Genomic DNA, 14574 nt, shown 5'->3' with positions numbered 1-14574 from the left:
GGAAGAAAATAGCCTGCAATGCACTTAAGAAAGAGTGGCAGACTTTCCTGGAGTTTCACACCCTGAAGTATTCCTGGGGGCAGAATGTGGGTCTGCCGTTTTGTAAGGAGCAGGGACCAGGCTTATTCCCACCTTGCATATCTATTCACCACTGGTGTGTCCCACAGAGCTATCTTGTCCAACAGAATCTCATGCGGATGGCTCATCCTTTCTAGCTAAGCTTGTGTTCTCTCTAAAAAGAAGGGCCTGTCATCCTTCAAATACAAACAAGGCTTTTCAATCAGTCTAGAGCCTTAACTTTGGCCTCCTGCTGCTATATGAGGTCAAGGCAAGTCAGATATTTAACATATATGGCCCAAACAAATACACTGAGAGCTTCAAAACCTGGTATAAAATCTCAGAACAAGCTAAGTCAGACTGTGTTGATAACTACACAAACATTTATCATTTCTCCATTGAGTTCATAAAAGGCATCCTCAAAGAAATACGTCAGCTTGATAATGTTGTCTGAAATATTTTTAGCTTTAATTTTTTTTTCTTTTGCAGCCAGTGTCAAAAGAAAGACTAAAATAGTTCCTGTATGTCTGTGTTCGATGCTACATCATTTATTTTTCCTGGAAATACTCTTAAGTAAATTATGATTAGAATCATTCCCCCCAAGACTTTATCTTGCTTCTAACTTATCAGAGCAGAATAAAAAGTAAAGTAAAAGGTCCCTAGCTGAGAAACTCCACAGGTAGTAGCTGGGTGAAGAAGCGAATCATTCTCTGCTGATTTTAGGTTTCCAGATTGTTCAGGAAGGAGAACACCTGTGAGCATGTTTTCTTAGTGAAACACTACATGGACATCCCTACTCATTTCCTTATTATCCGTGGCTGCTGTCACGCTACAATAACAAGTTTGAGCAGTTGTAATAGAGACCAGATGGCCTGCAAAACCTATAATATTTACTGCCTGGCCCTTTACAGTAAAAGTCTGCCAACCTCCGCACTTGTTCATCCTATTCACCTTACAGATGAGCAATCTGAGACCTGGATGAAAAACAAAGTGACTTTATAGCACTTTGCAATGTTCCCTTTATCACGGTTACTCTTGTCTATGCCTGTACCTTCTACTAGAGGGGGCACAGTCTTTTCTATTTCCCACATCGCCTTTAAGTGCTTAAAAATAAAAGTTTGTGGGAGTTCCCCTGCAGCATCGCAGGTGAAGGATCTGGTGTTGTCACTGCAGCGGCTTGGGTCGCTGCCGTGATGCTGGTTCAATCCCTGACCCAGAGAACTTTCATGTGCTGTGGGTACAGCCAAAACAAAGGAGGAGGAGGAGCAGGAGGAGGGTGAGGAGGGATTTGAAAACTGCTGGCCCTTGTATATCAAGGCATAAGATGCTTTCTCACAGAAGAGTACCAGGCTTCATGGCCACCTCAGCAAAGCCTGTCCTGAGAATTTCATTAGGAAGGAGGCCCTGTTTTCTCATATTAAATGATGTAATGCTCTGAGCTTCCCTTTCTTTTTTAAGCCTTTAGGTTTTTAGAGCAATGATCTGGAGGCAAATAGCACTGAATGGGGAGTCAGGATACTGGGTTCCCATTCCTGTTCGGATACCTTCTGGCTTTCCAACATGGGACAGGATATTTCTCCTCTGTGGGCCATCTGCAAATACATACTAATTGGAGCTTGACTGACCATATCAGACAAATAACCACCATGCTGGGCCTGCTAGAACTGAACTCACTAGACACAAGACTTTATCGATGAATGTTAGAGCTAGACAGAACATTTGGTGATTAGTTGGGCTCTGCATTCTCCAAGAGATGGAAAAGGATCTGTCCAAGGTCACACAGGTAGAGGCAGAATCAGATTACAACCAGGTTTCCTGACTCTCAATTCCCTGCTCTGAACACCACACATATCACAAAAATCCTAAAGGAAGTACATTTCATTTCCTTTGTATCATGTATCTCTGAGACACGTTGTTGAGTTTTGTCTCTATCCTGCTCACTCATCAAAACTGCTCTGGATTAAGCAGCTAAGTCCTTCCACTCTTTGCACGCAAAATTCTACTCACATTAGTGGCTTTTCTGAGATCTGAAAGGGCAGGCTATGAGCCAACTTTGCCCAAACTCACCCTTAAGAAGCAGTAGAGAAATGGGGTCTGTGTTCCCTAGGGTATCCTCACTTTGGAGTCTGAAGGAACAAGAAACTTTTGAGACGAAGTTTTAGAGATCACTTCCCCAATTTATTTCATTGCCCAGATTATTGAATTGTTCAATGAATTTAGCAGGAAGGTTCCTCACAGGGGCAGAGAAATTCTTAGAAAGGAACTTTGGAGCCAGAAGAAAGCACCAGAGTTGCAGCTCTCAGTATCTGGTGTATAGTCAGCACAGAGAGAGGGGCTCAGCTTCCAGGGCTGGCTCTTCAGCGGATGGAGTTCCCATCTTTTCCAATATTTTAGAAACAAAACAAAATTCAAAGAGCCTCCCCTTCTCAGACCCCACCCAAGCCACCAGCCCCTCTAGGTCTGGAATGTGAACAAACAGGATTAAATGAAAATGAGCATGCTAGAAAAACCCTAAACACCATGCACATGGAAGAGATTATCATTCCCCCCCACCCCCCCCCACCCCTGCCTGATATTTCCTTGGACATTCTTCAAAATCCAGCTCAAATGTCACTTCCAAAGTCCCAATCAGACCACCCCCAGTTTATCCTGGCTCCACCATCTATATGCTGTGTGACCTTGAGCAAATCGTTTGACTTCATTTGGCCTCAGTTTCTTCCTCTGCCAATGGGAGGATCATAGTAATAATCATTTTATAGGGTGATTGGGGGTTGAGCCAAGGTCACTCTTCAAAAGCTTGAGCATAGTGCCTGGCAGAGTACAGGATTCTATAAATACTGAGTGAACAGCAAGGGAACCAGAACACTCATCTCTTGAGGTCTGACCCAGCACTTTCCTTTCTTCGGTCCCTGGCCTTCCCCACCTTTTTGCCCAAAAGGGGTTAGAGAAGCCTAAGCCAGTCTGTCCTTACCTTGCTGAGGTCCCCTAGGGCCATGACCTTGGCCACTGGCCTCTTGTTGAGTTGCTCCTTCACCCAGAGCTCAAGCTGTTTGTTCCACTTCATGGTGAACACATAGATAGCATAGGCCAGCAGCAGCAGCAGGCTCTCCCACCAGGCAATGAGGCTATCCAGGAAGAAGAGGATCAGCATCATTAGGTCAAGGATGTAGAAAGAGATGTCACGGAATAAGGGCCACCAAGTGAGGTTGAGGATCTCCCGGGAGAAAAGGGCACAAGTGCCAATGACAAACAGGATGTTGAACACTGCAGAGCCCACTATGGTGCCAATGCCCACATTACTGTGGGAGATGAAGACGCCGATGAGGGAGGTGAAGAGCTCGGGGGCAGAGCCTCCAGCAGCCATGAATGTGGCCCCTGCCACATCCTCAGAGATCTGCAGCTTGTCTGTGATGACACCTAGGGCTGGGACAAAGTACTCGTCACACACGATGGCCAGGGCTACAAACACATACATCATGCCAAAAATGTGCAGGACCACCCAGCCCTGCCTTCGCTCCTCTACACTGAACAGGTCTTGGGGATATTCTGCCTTGGGGTGGAGGTCTGGCTGGCTGGTAGGCAGCAGTGAGGGACTGAGACTGGGTGCCTCTGGGATCATGGCTGTTGTCAGACTCGGGGAGGAGGCAGTGGGCACGGCTGCAACTGGCTCTACAACCACACAGTGACGGACCTGAGTGGTCGGATTTACCCTGACCCTGGGAGTTACTGGGGTGCTGGCAGCTGTGGACGGGTTTTTCGCCAGCCCCCAGAAAGTGGCTGAGGATATTCTGAAGATGGGTGTACTGGTTCTATATAAGGGATGCCTAGCTTTCCAAGCAGCAGTAGAGCCTTTTGTTTCTGCTGGGCTGCTGCCTGTTGTGGTGGTTATTGTCATTTGCCCTTCAGAGATGGCTGTGGTATGCTCCAGGACCGTTTCTTGGGGTGTTGTCATCTTGTTTTTTTCCACTAACCCCCAGCGGTTGGTTGAGCTGTCATTGTCCACTCTTCTGGGGGTAGTTAGGGTGTTCTTTTCCACCACATTCCTTGGAGAAGTCATGATGTCTGCTTCAAAGTTATTTGTCAGTAAAGTTGGGGTGTTAGCAGTCATTCCCTTGAAAGGAGGTGGAGTGGTTTCCTCCACTAGTCTCTTGGAGGGGTTGGTTTCCAATATTTTGTTGGTTGCCATCATTTCACTCTCTTTCACTGTTGTTCTGGGGGTGATCTCATGGCTCCCTGTCCTTGTCATGACTGTGAATGGGACATAACTGTTTACCATTCTACCAAGTGGTGTTGGGGTGTATTTCTTCACCTTTCCCCTGGCTAGACTTGGGCGGTAGCTCTTCACTTCTGCTCTGGGTATTGTTGGGGTGTAATTCTTTACTGCTGGTCTGCTCAAAGTTGGAGTGTAGTGATTCAGTACTCCACTGGGTGTGACTGGGGTGTGTTCCTTCACTTTTTCCATGCCTGCTGCTGTCTGGCTATAGTCACTCTTGGGTATTGTTGGAATGATTCTGGCTATTCTTCTGGGTGTACCAGGGGTGTTCTCCGTTATGCCAGGTGTTGTTTCATCTCTGCCCACTGTGACTTGGGGTGACAGTGTCTCACTCTCCATTTCAGAGCTAGATTTTGGAGTGTCACTGCTCTCCATCATCATCTCATTGTTGGGGAGGTCTCGGTTGGCTAGTTTTACAGTAGGGTGCTGTGAAGAGACTGCTGCCCACAGTGAGGGGAGGCCTCGGGGGCTCCTTAGGTGCTGGTAGGTGGAGCCGATGATCAATATTCCCAATAGGAAGAGGAGGCGACTCCAATGAAGCCGCTTTGGCCAGAGTAACCGCCTCTCCTGCACCCCAATCCTGATCAATTTCCTCATGATGGGCTGTTATGCCTGGTTACACAAAGCCTCTCATTTTGTCCACTGAAAGATGGGTCCTTCTCTGGGATTCAAATTAGTAATCAGAGATTTCTCCATGAACCTCAGCTGGGGATAATCAAAAACCTAGAAAGAAAAAAAAAAAAAAAGAGGTTATTTGCTCCTAATAGGAAAGCTAGGATCCACCAAAACTTTACTCAGAAAACAACCACTGCCCCTTGTTCCAGGAGTCAACGCTTGCTCATGGGAAAAAGCATCTCGGGGTCCTCTGCTGTGTAGGTAAGCCAGCAGCCCAAGTTCCTGAGCTGGGTCCACCCAGTCCTCCCTGAGATCCTTGCAACAAGTCTGCCAGCACTCCTGGGGTTCAACCTGAGTTTCTGAGAGCTCAATCATCTGTAGCTGATGCCCCAGGCCACATATCTCACCTTAACAAAGGCAAAAAGTAAGGAGACATGATTTTAAGCTTTAGGCAAAAAAGAGGCAGCAGTGGGAGTTCCTGTCGTGGCGCAGCAGAAACTAAATCAACCAACTAGGAACCATGAGGTGTCGGATTTGATCCCTGGCCTCGCTCAGTGGGTTCAGGATCATGGTGTTGCTGTGGCTGTGGCTGTGGCCAGCAACTATAGCTCCGATTTGACCCCTAGCCTGGGAACCTCCATATGCCACAGGTGTATCCCTACAAGACCAAAAAAAAAAAAAAAAAAAAAAAAAGAGGCAACAGTGGAAGGCAGTGCCAGTGACATCAAGGCTCTATGTTTTTACTGGACTGACTTAAAATGACACCACCATCATCCAGGGAGGACAAAGCTTAAAGCTTCCCAGGCCACGTGGTATCATGGGAGGAACCTGGGGAATAGAGTCAAAGGCTGGGTTGCCAGCTGTGTTACTTACTAAACATGTCTACCCTGGAGAGTCTGAACCTCAGTGCCTCATCTGTGAAATGGGCATAATAATAATATATGCATCGATCATGCAAAGATTATCTCTGAAAGGACACCTGGAAAAGGGGAACTAAGAGTCAGGGATCAGAGGAAGACTTATTTTTCAGTATATCCTATTGTTCAGTTTAACTGTTTAACCTTTTCATCATGCACATGTTATAATATTTTAAATGTAATTTAATAGTAATAACAGCACCTTACTATGTAAATAGTAATAACAATACCTATGTCACAGATTTGTTGGAGGAGTAAAAACATATAAGGTCTGCAAAAAGCATTGTACAGAATCAATTCCCCATAGGGGTTAATTTTACATATGGACTCAAGAGGAAAAAATATTTAAGGCCCTTAAAGTATCCTCAGAGTTCCCGTCCTGGCACAGTGGTTACCAAATCCAACTGGGAACCGTGAGGTTGCAGTTCGATCCCTGGCCTTGCTCAGTGGGCTAAGGTTCTGGCGTTGCCATGAGCTGTGGTGTAGGTCACAGACGCGACTCAGATCCCACATTGCTGTGGCTCTGGCGTAGGCCGGTAGCTATAGCTCCGATTAGACCCCTAGCATGGAAACCTCCATATGCCGTGGGAAGCGGCCCTTAGAAAAGGCAAAAAGACAAAAAAAAAAAGAATCCAATTTATAAGGAAGGCCATAGAAGCCCAGCCCAAATAAATACTTATTAAATCTCTAATCAATGTCCACAGAGTATTACAAGATAGTAACTAGAAATGATCAGTTTTGCATATGAAGAAGTACATTATAAACAAAATGAATATCCCATAGAATCTTAGGTTGTTAAAAGCAGGAGGAACTATGTTTAGTGCAACTTCCCACTTGAGACAAGAAGATATTGAGTTCCAGAAAGGAGATGTAACTTGCTCAATGTCACATAGTGAGTGAGTATCAGTGCATGTAAGTTTCTAATGCCCCAATCTTTCTAGCATACCACATTAATTAGCAATGCAAATACAATTGTCTTAAAAAGCAAAAGAGGGACAAGCAAAAGAAGTATGGATAAGTTAACTTCCTTCTTTGTCCTTGATTCCTATAATTATGTTTTCACCATCTCTCTGTCCACCCTGTCCCTTGCCATAAACTCATCACTTTGAATTTCCTAAAGAAACTTCACAGAGTTCTAGTGTTCCTGTGTTATGTAATAGAGCTATGCCAGCACCCCAGCTGATCCCTCCTACCTAATCACATAATTTACCTTAAAATCTGGACATCTGGGTGTCCTCTCAGTTCTGAAAAGTCATCAGAATCCAGGGTCTCAGGGAGTAGGTCTGAAGCTGGATAGCAAGGAACACCCCATTCTCCCACCCTCAGCTCCCCTATGGAATCCTAATTAAAGGCAGGGTCAGGTGTGAAGGGCATATCAGGGGAAAGATATCCAATCCCTGCTAATACCCACCTCTAAGAAGCTTATCAGGGCATTGTACAAGTTCTGGGTCCCACTGCCTCTGCCAGAGCCTGAGACAGTGGGCCTTTCACTAAGGACACAGATAGGCTCTCCATGGGCCCCTGTATTCAAAGAGGAAGCTAGAGGAAGGTTCCAAACTTATTTCTAAGCCCTGAGAAGGACAGGAGGTCCGCAGTTCCCATGCTTGGGGAAGGAAAGATTTGGAAAGATTCAGAAGGCACTCTGTGAGAACCAAGAGAAAGGCCTGGGGCTCAAAAGATCAGAAAACGTCAGTTAGCACCAGTCTCTATTTGCTACTGTGTGATTCTAAAAGTAATTTAAATGTAAATGTGGAGATAATAACAACTGTCCTACCTATTTGTAGGGTGGATGTGAGAACCAAAGTTAAAAAATGAGAGAATATTTACTCAAATTTGCTGTGAATCTAAAACTGCTTCTAAGAAATAAAGTCTGTTTTTTAAAATGAAAAAATATGGGGGAAACACTTTACAAACTTTAAAGCATTTCACATATGAAAAATATTTTAGGCCTAAGGGAAATCCCTGGGGGACAGGGCACAGCCTGGGACATCCTGTTGACTAGAAAAAACAAAACCTCACAACCTCAAAGTTAAGAATTAGGTTTTACTTGGGGTATTACTGAGGACTTAAGCCCAAGATACAGTCTCTCAGATAGCTCTGAAGGACTGATCCAAAGAGGTAAGGGGAGAACCAGGATATACACGAGCTTTTGCAAAAGATAACCAGGGAGTCGAACATCAAAAGATTACTGCTGGTTAAGGAAAAACCAGACATCTCAAGTTAACAAGTTTAGTGCTTTTCTATGTATGTGAATATGCAAGAGTTTGGACTTATGAAATTATTCCTTTAATGTTCGTCTTAACTATCTAGAGCCAATAGCCTGCTTATCTCCATTCTGAGTTCCCCTCAGGGTGTACCATGGAAGGAGGACCATCTGCAGGGGCTGATGGTCTAAACGTTCTGTGTTTACTGATAAGGCAAGTGATATTCTTTGTCCACAGCACCTCCTCTTGGTCATAAATTTAATCAACATTTAAGAGGCATTCATAACCAATTTTGTCCCATGGCACTAGGAAGGCTCGTTCCTAGATCAGGCAAAGATTCTGTTGATAGGCCATTCAATGTGCTAATTTTTGGATCAGACCCTGTTAATACTCTAAAATTCTCTGAACTGCCTGTCTTACTGGTCTACTGTGATCCAGGAAATGTTTTCCCTTGTTGCTTCTTCCCATATGTAGACTTACTTGTACTATAATTATTCTATGTAGAGTTACATATATGATCAAGTGCCTCAAGACATGTAGTCATCATAATTTTGTTGTAGTTCTAGGTTACACATGGGGTAATGCAAGAGAAAGGATATAAGTACTATAGCTAGTAATGTTAATAAAGTCATAGTATAGCAGAGAGAGGCATGAGGCATAAATAATTTGAAAACAAAAAGAGTGAACATATTAAAACAATGATCAGTATAACTAGTTGTAATCTGGTCACAAAAAGCTATCAAGTCCACAGGGGAGCCAGCTGGAGAAGCCAAATTCTGGGGATCAGGTAAAGATTTGGTTTACAAAGGTATAATTTATCAACATGTAGGTCAGTTAGTATATAAAAGTCTCTGGAAAACGGATGATTAAAAGCCACCATAAGTTTCAGAAAAAACATAAAATTATAAATCATATTTATAGGCTCATTCAGTCCCATGTAATTAACTTCTATTTATCTGGATGAAGTCATCAGGTTTTCTATTAGAGTTTTGTTAATTTCATACTACATTAGTTCAGCTGTATAATCCAAAAGTCATCAGAAACTTCTATTTGCCAGAAAGTCCATTTTATGAATCCTCATTTTCTAAAAGCATCAGAGGTAAAACAATGATTGTCTAAAAAATGACAAAAGACTTGTAATGACGTGGTTAAAGATCTAATTACAATGGAACTGACGAACAATTTGGATATTTCTGACATACAACATTTTAAGATAGTAACTAGAATTATGACTGATAGCATTATACCAAGACATGTCAGACTTTTAGGAATTCCATGTAAATTTTGAAATATCTATATTAATGAAATTTACCCATACAATATAACCAAAGAGGTTTATCTCTAATCACTTGACAATGATTCTCAAGTAATTAAACATACCAAATAAGCCTAATTAGTTTAATATTCCTTCTCTGAGATATTTCAGAGGACCTTTGAAGCATCCCAAAGTTAGCTGGAGGTCAAAGGAAATTTTATTTAGAATTTGACTAGGGGAACTATGGCAAAGATATTAAAAAACTTTTTTTTTTTTTTTTTTGTCTTTTTGCCATTTCTTGGGCTGCTCCCGCGGCATATGGAGGTTCCCAGGCTAGGGGTCGAATCGGAGCTGTAGCCACTGGCCTACGCCAGAGCCACAGCAACTCGGGATCCAAGCCACGTCTGCAACCTACACCACAGTTCACGGCAATGCCGGATCCTTAACCCACTGAGCAAGGGCAGGGATTGAACCCGCAACCTCATGGTTCCTAGTCGGATTCGTTAACCACTGCGCCACAACGGGAACTCCTAAAAAGTTTTAGAACACTTGGTCAAATAGGACCATAGGTCACTGTGAAACAATACTTATGTATTCAACCAAAGTAACAATAAAAGCTTTTAAAGGCAAATTCAGATCAGAAGGCAAAGAAACTCATAGTCTACTACCAAAAGTAGCTTAATATTCTGAGAAACTTTATTTTCTTAACAGAGAAAGAACTCTAAAACTCCAGTCCTGCACTATCCCTCCCTCAATAAAAAAATTCATTTACCTAATTAAATGTAATCCAATCCCAGTCTACTATGTTACAAAACTTTCTTCTCAGGACCTTCTATAACTTTGTATCTATATTATTTTATCTCTCCTTTTTTTCCCACAAACCTTTCATAACTTTGTATCTATGTTATTTTATCTCTTATTTTTTTTCCATTTAGAAATGACTAGCTTTAGGACAAAAATCACTCTTTCCCCTTCACAAAATGCATTTCCATTGCTCATACCTTCTTTTGCTGAAAACACACATTCTATTTTCCTTGCATATTGAGATGTATCCTTTATTATTTCAAGAAACTTTAATTACATATTATAATTTTTAAACCTTAAAAACTTTGATCTCTGGCAAAAACAAACAGCAAGTAATTGTGAACTGTTTATCATTTCCTGGTTGGCATATATAAGAATACTATGTAACTCCTAGAAACAAACATCTTCTCACAGCATTATTTCTTTTCTCAAAGTAGTGCAATAAATTCCAAATATCTTTAGTTTTCTTATAATAAAAAGATAGAAGTAGCTATACTTAGACCTGTTTAGCAATTAATGTTCCAGTATTTAATCTTATTTGAAATGACCTGGATATTCAATTAATTCCCATCATTCAACTTAATTTACAAAAACTCTAACATTTTAAGTTAATGAAAACCTGGAGAAACTATTTTAGACAGATCAACCCAAAGCACAATTATACCTAAAGACTGCACCTGAGGGGAGCAATGAAGATGGAAGAGGAGTAGGACATGGAGCTCACCTCCTCCCACAATACATTAAAAATATACCTGCCAATGGGACGATTCAAAATGAACATCTGTAAATGCAGGCAGAGGACCTCAGACTTCCAAAGGGGCAAGAAAACCTCCACATAGGGCACAGCGGGAAAAGGGGGAAGAAAAGAGAGAGAGAGAGATAAAGCATTCAGGATGGGCCTGGGAGCTAGAAAGGAGGAAAATTTCCTGTACCCTGGCAAGTCCCCTCACAAGAGGAGAGATCAGCCTGTATGGAGGGGGAGCTTCGGAGCCTAGAAGGAGAGCACAGTAACTGTTTTCTGGAAGGCAAAACAAAGTGTGACCTGCATAGAAGACTGGCACCAAAAACCTGCACTCCCCAGTCTGAGACACTCATCCAGTGATGCAAATAGGGGCTGGGGGCTGATCAGACCTAGGGAGACGACCAGGATTCGCTGTGTGGAGATACACTAAAGAGGCTGCACTATGGGAACTGAAGGTGTACTTAGAAGACGCGTAGGCACACCAGAGAGGCAAAGTGTCACTGCAAGGCGGCATGGGAGATGAGGAGGTGGGACTGTCAAAAGAGCTTCTTTCCCTCTGAACACTCTCAGGCAACAGGTTTCTACTGCCTGCTGGAGTTCTGGGAGTGGGCACAAGCCGTCACCACCATCATGGACTCCGGAGGTGGGCTTGGGCCACTGCTGCCACTATGGACCCACAAGCAGGCACCAAATTCTGTCCCTATTGTCCTGGGAATGCATGGGCTGCTGCTGCCCCAAAGAGACCCACAAGAAGATACCAAGCACTGCCCCTGCCATCTCAGGACTATACAAGAGCTGCTGAAACCACACACCCCATACCAAGAGGATAACAGCCAGCACACACTGAGGAAAGATGCAGCAAGCATCCAAAATAAAAGAAGCCCCTCAATACCAGACAAGATGATGGAGTAAAATGACTTAAGCTCAGCTCCTCTCATGAAAACACCAAAATCACAACTGCCAGCTAAACAAGCATTAACAAAAAAGACTGGAACCTACCAAAAAAAGATACTTTACCTCCAGAGGCAAAGAAGCAGCCACAAGAAGATAGTAGGAGAGGTGCCTGTGTAATATAAACAAATCCCATACCTGCTGGGTGGGTAAATCGCAGAGGTTCTCCACAGGAGTGAGAGTTCTAAGACCCAGGCCAGGCTCTCCAGACTGGCATCAGAAGAAGCCACCCAAGCATTTGGCTTTTAAGGTCAGTGGCACTTGAGTTCAGGAGCTCCACAGGATTGGAGGAAAGAGCCCCTACTCTTGGATGGTGCACACAAGGTTTCAACAGAAGACTGGGCTGGACCTACTTGTGGATCTTGGAGGGTCTTCTGAGGAGGTGGGGTCAGCTGTAGCTTACTGTGGAGGTAAGGACACTGGTAGTGGAGGCCCCAGGGAATATTGGTTGGTGAAGCACTCCCAGAGGTTGCCATTTTGGAATCAAGACCTGGCCCGACACAAGAACCTGCAGACTGTGGTTCTAGGACACTTCAGGCCAAACAACCAGAATGTAGGAACACAGACCCATTCATGAGCAAACAGACTGTCTAAAGTGGTACTAAGCTCACAACCACCTCTAAACATATACCTTGATTTGACACTGCCCACCAAAGGGACAAGACCCAGCTCCATCCACCAGAGGGAAGGCACTCCAACCAGGAAGCTTGCACAAGCTGCTGGATCAGCCTCACCCATGGGGGGACAGACACCAGAAGCAAAAGAAGAAGAAGAATAAAAACACTATGATACTGCAGCCTGAAGAAAGGAGACCAGAAACATAAAAAGTTAAAGAAGATGAGACTGCAGAGAAATATGTTCCAGATGAGGGAAACAAGATAAAAACCCAGAAGTACAACAAGGTAAAGTAGAGATAGACTAGATACCTCTACTCTACAGAGTAATGACAGTAAAGATGATCCAAGATCTCTGAAAAAGAATGGAGGCACAGATAAAGAAGACATTAAAAAATGTTTAACAGAGAGCTAGAAGATTTAAAGAACAAATAGAAATGAGCAATACAACAACTGAAATGAAAAATACACTACAGGGAATCAATAGAAGAATAAATAAGGAAGAACAAATAAGTGAGCAAGAAGACAGAGTGGTAGCAATAACTGCAGTGGAAGAGAATGAAGAAAAAAAGAATGAAAAAAAATGAGGAGAGGAGTTCCTGCTGTGGCACAGTGGGTTAAGGATCTGACTACAGCAGCTCAGGTCACTGCTAAGGTGCAGGTCCAATCCCCAGCCTGGCATAATGGGTTAAGTATCCAAAATTGCCACAGCTGTGGCACAGGTTGTATCTGTGGCTTGGATTCGATCCCTGAGCCAGGAACTCCCATATGCTGTGGGTGTGGCCAAAAAAAAAATGAGGATAGTCTCAGAGACTGCTGGGACAACAATAAAAACACCAACATTTGCATTAGAGGATGCACAGAATGAGGAAAGAGAGCAAGGGCCAGAGAAAATATGTAAAGAGCTCATAACCAAAAACTTCCCTAACACGGCAAAGCAAACACTCAAGTCAAGGAAGCACAGAGAATCCCATAAGGAACTTTTTTTTTTTCTTTTTAATGCTGCACCTGTGGCATACGGAAGTTCCCAAGCTAGGGGTCACAATGGAGCTGCAGTTGCTGGCCTACACCACAGCCCAGCAATGCCAGATCCAAGCCACATCTGCAACCACAGCTTGCAGCAATGCCAGATCCTTAACCCACTGAGCAAGGCCAGGGATCAAACTCACATCCTCATGGATATTAGTTGGAGTCTTAATCCCCTAAGCCACAAGAGGAATTCCAAGAATCCCATACAAGATAAACTCTAGGAGGAACATGAATACATACTAATCAAAATGACAAGAATTAAAGACACACACAAAAAAATACTTAAAGTGGTAAGAGAAAAACAACAAATAACATATAAGGGAATCCTCATAAGGTTATTAGCTCCTGATTTCTCAGCAGAAACTCTGCAGGCCAGAAGGGACTGATGCATCACATATTTAAAGTGACAAAAAGGGAAAACCTGCAACCAAGAATACTCTACCCAGCAAGGCTCTCAGTCAGATTCGATAGAGAAATCAAACTAAGACAAGCAAAAAGTAAGACAATAAAAAACCACAATGAGAAACAAGAAAATTACAAATGAGAAGGTTTACCAGTAAAGGCAAACATATAGTAAAGGTAAGAAATCATCTACACACAAATATGCTATCAAAAGCAGCAATTGTGAGAAGGGGAGAATACAAGTGCAGGATACTGGAAATGCATTTGCAATTAATAATGGCCATATATGGGATTTCTTTTGTGACTCAGCGGATTAAGGACTCAACAATATCTCTATGAAGAAGCGGGTTTGATCCCTGGCCTTGCTCAGTGGGTTAAGAATCCAGTGTTGCCATGAGCTGCAGTGTAGGTTGCAGATGTGGCTTGGATCTGGTGTTGCTGTAGTTGTGGCATAGGCCAGCAGCTGCATCTCCCATTCAAACCCAAGCCTGGGAACTTCTATGTGCACCCATTCCCCAAAATGCCCACATATGATAAACCCACTGCTAATGTCATTCTCAATGGTGAAAAGCTGAAAGAATTTCCACTAAGATCAGGAACAAGACAAGAATGTCCACACTTGCCACTTTAATTCAACACAGTTTTGGAAGTCCTGGCCACAGCAATCAGAGAAAAAGAAATAAAGGGAATCCAAAATGAAAATGAAGAAGT

At 43.2% G+C, this 14574-nt stretch overlaps 1 protein-coding gene across 17 annotated transcripts in view; it reads right to left on the bottom strand.

Moving 5' to 3' along the window:
* Window positions 1–14574, bottom strand: part of SLC24A1 (solute carrier family 24 member 1) — a 55179-nt gene that overhangs the window by 23004 nt on the left and 17601 nt on the right. For 7 of the 17 annotated variants that reach the window (XR_014817020.1, XR_014817021.1, XM_021100193.2 and 4 more), the window contains exon 2: window positions 3029–5053. Coding sequence is in view for 15 of the 17 variants with exons in the window: in XM_021100193.2 (XP_020955852.1) it covers window positions 3029–4927 (1899 nt within the window). In the remaining 2 variants the exon portion in view is untranslated. Of the gene's footprint in view, window positions 1–3028; window positions 5054–7273; window positions 7533–14574 lie in introns of all 17 variants that reach the window. The other 10 variants (XM_084978709.1, XM_084978711.1, XM_084978720.1 and 7 more) reach the window with 3 other exon arrangements.

The sequence above is a fragment of the Sus scrofa genome, chromosome 1 (genome assembly GCF_054392235.1).
Source record: "Sus scrofa isolate SSC_HxYL_T2T_F1_AM1 chromosome 1, Sscrofa_HxYL_maternal_Yorkshire_Landrace_v2.0, whole genome shotgun sequence".
NCBI classification, from domain to species: domain Eukaryota; kingdom Metazoa; phylum Chordata; class Mammalia; order Artiodactyla; family Suidae; genus Sus; species Sus scrofa.
The sequence above is the reverse complement of the archived record's forward strand: the minus strand, read 5'-3'. Positions and strand labels throughout refer to the sequence as shown.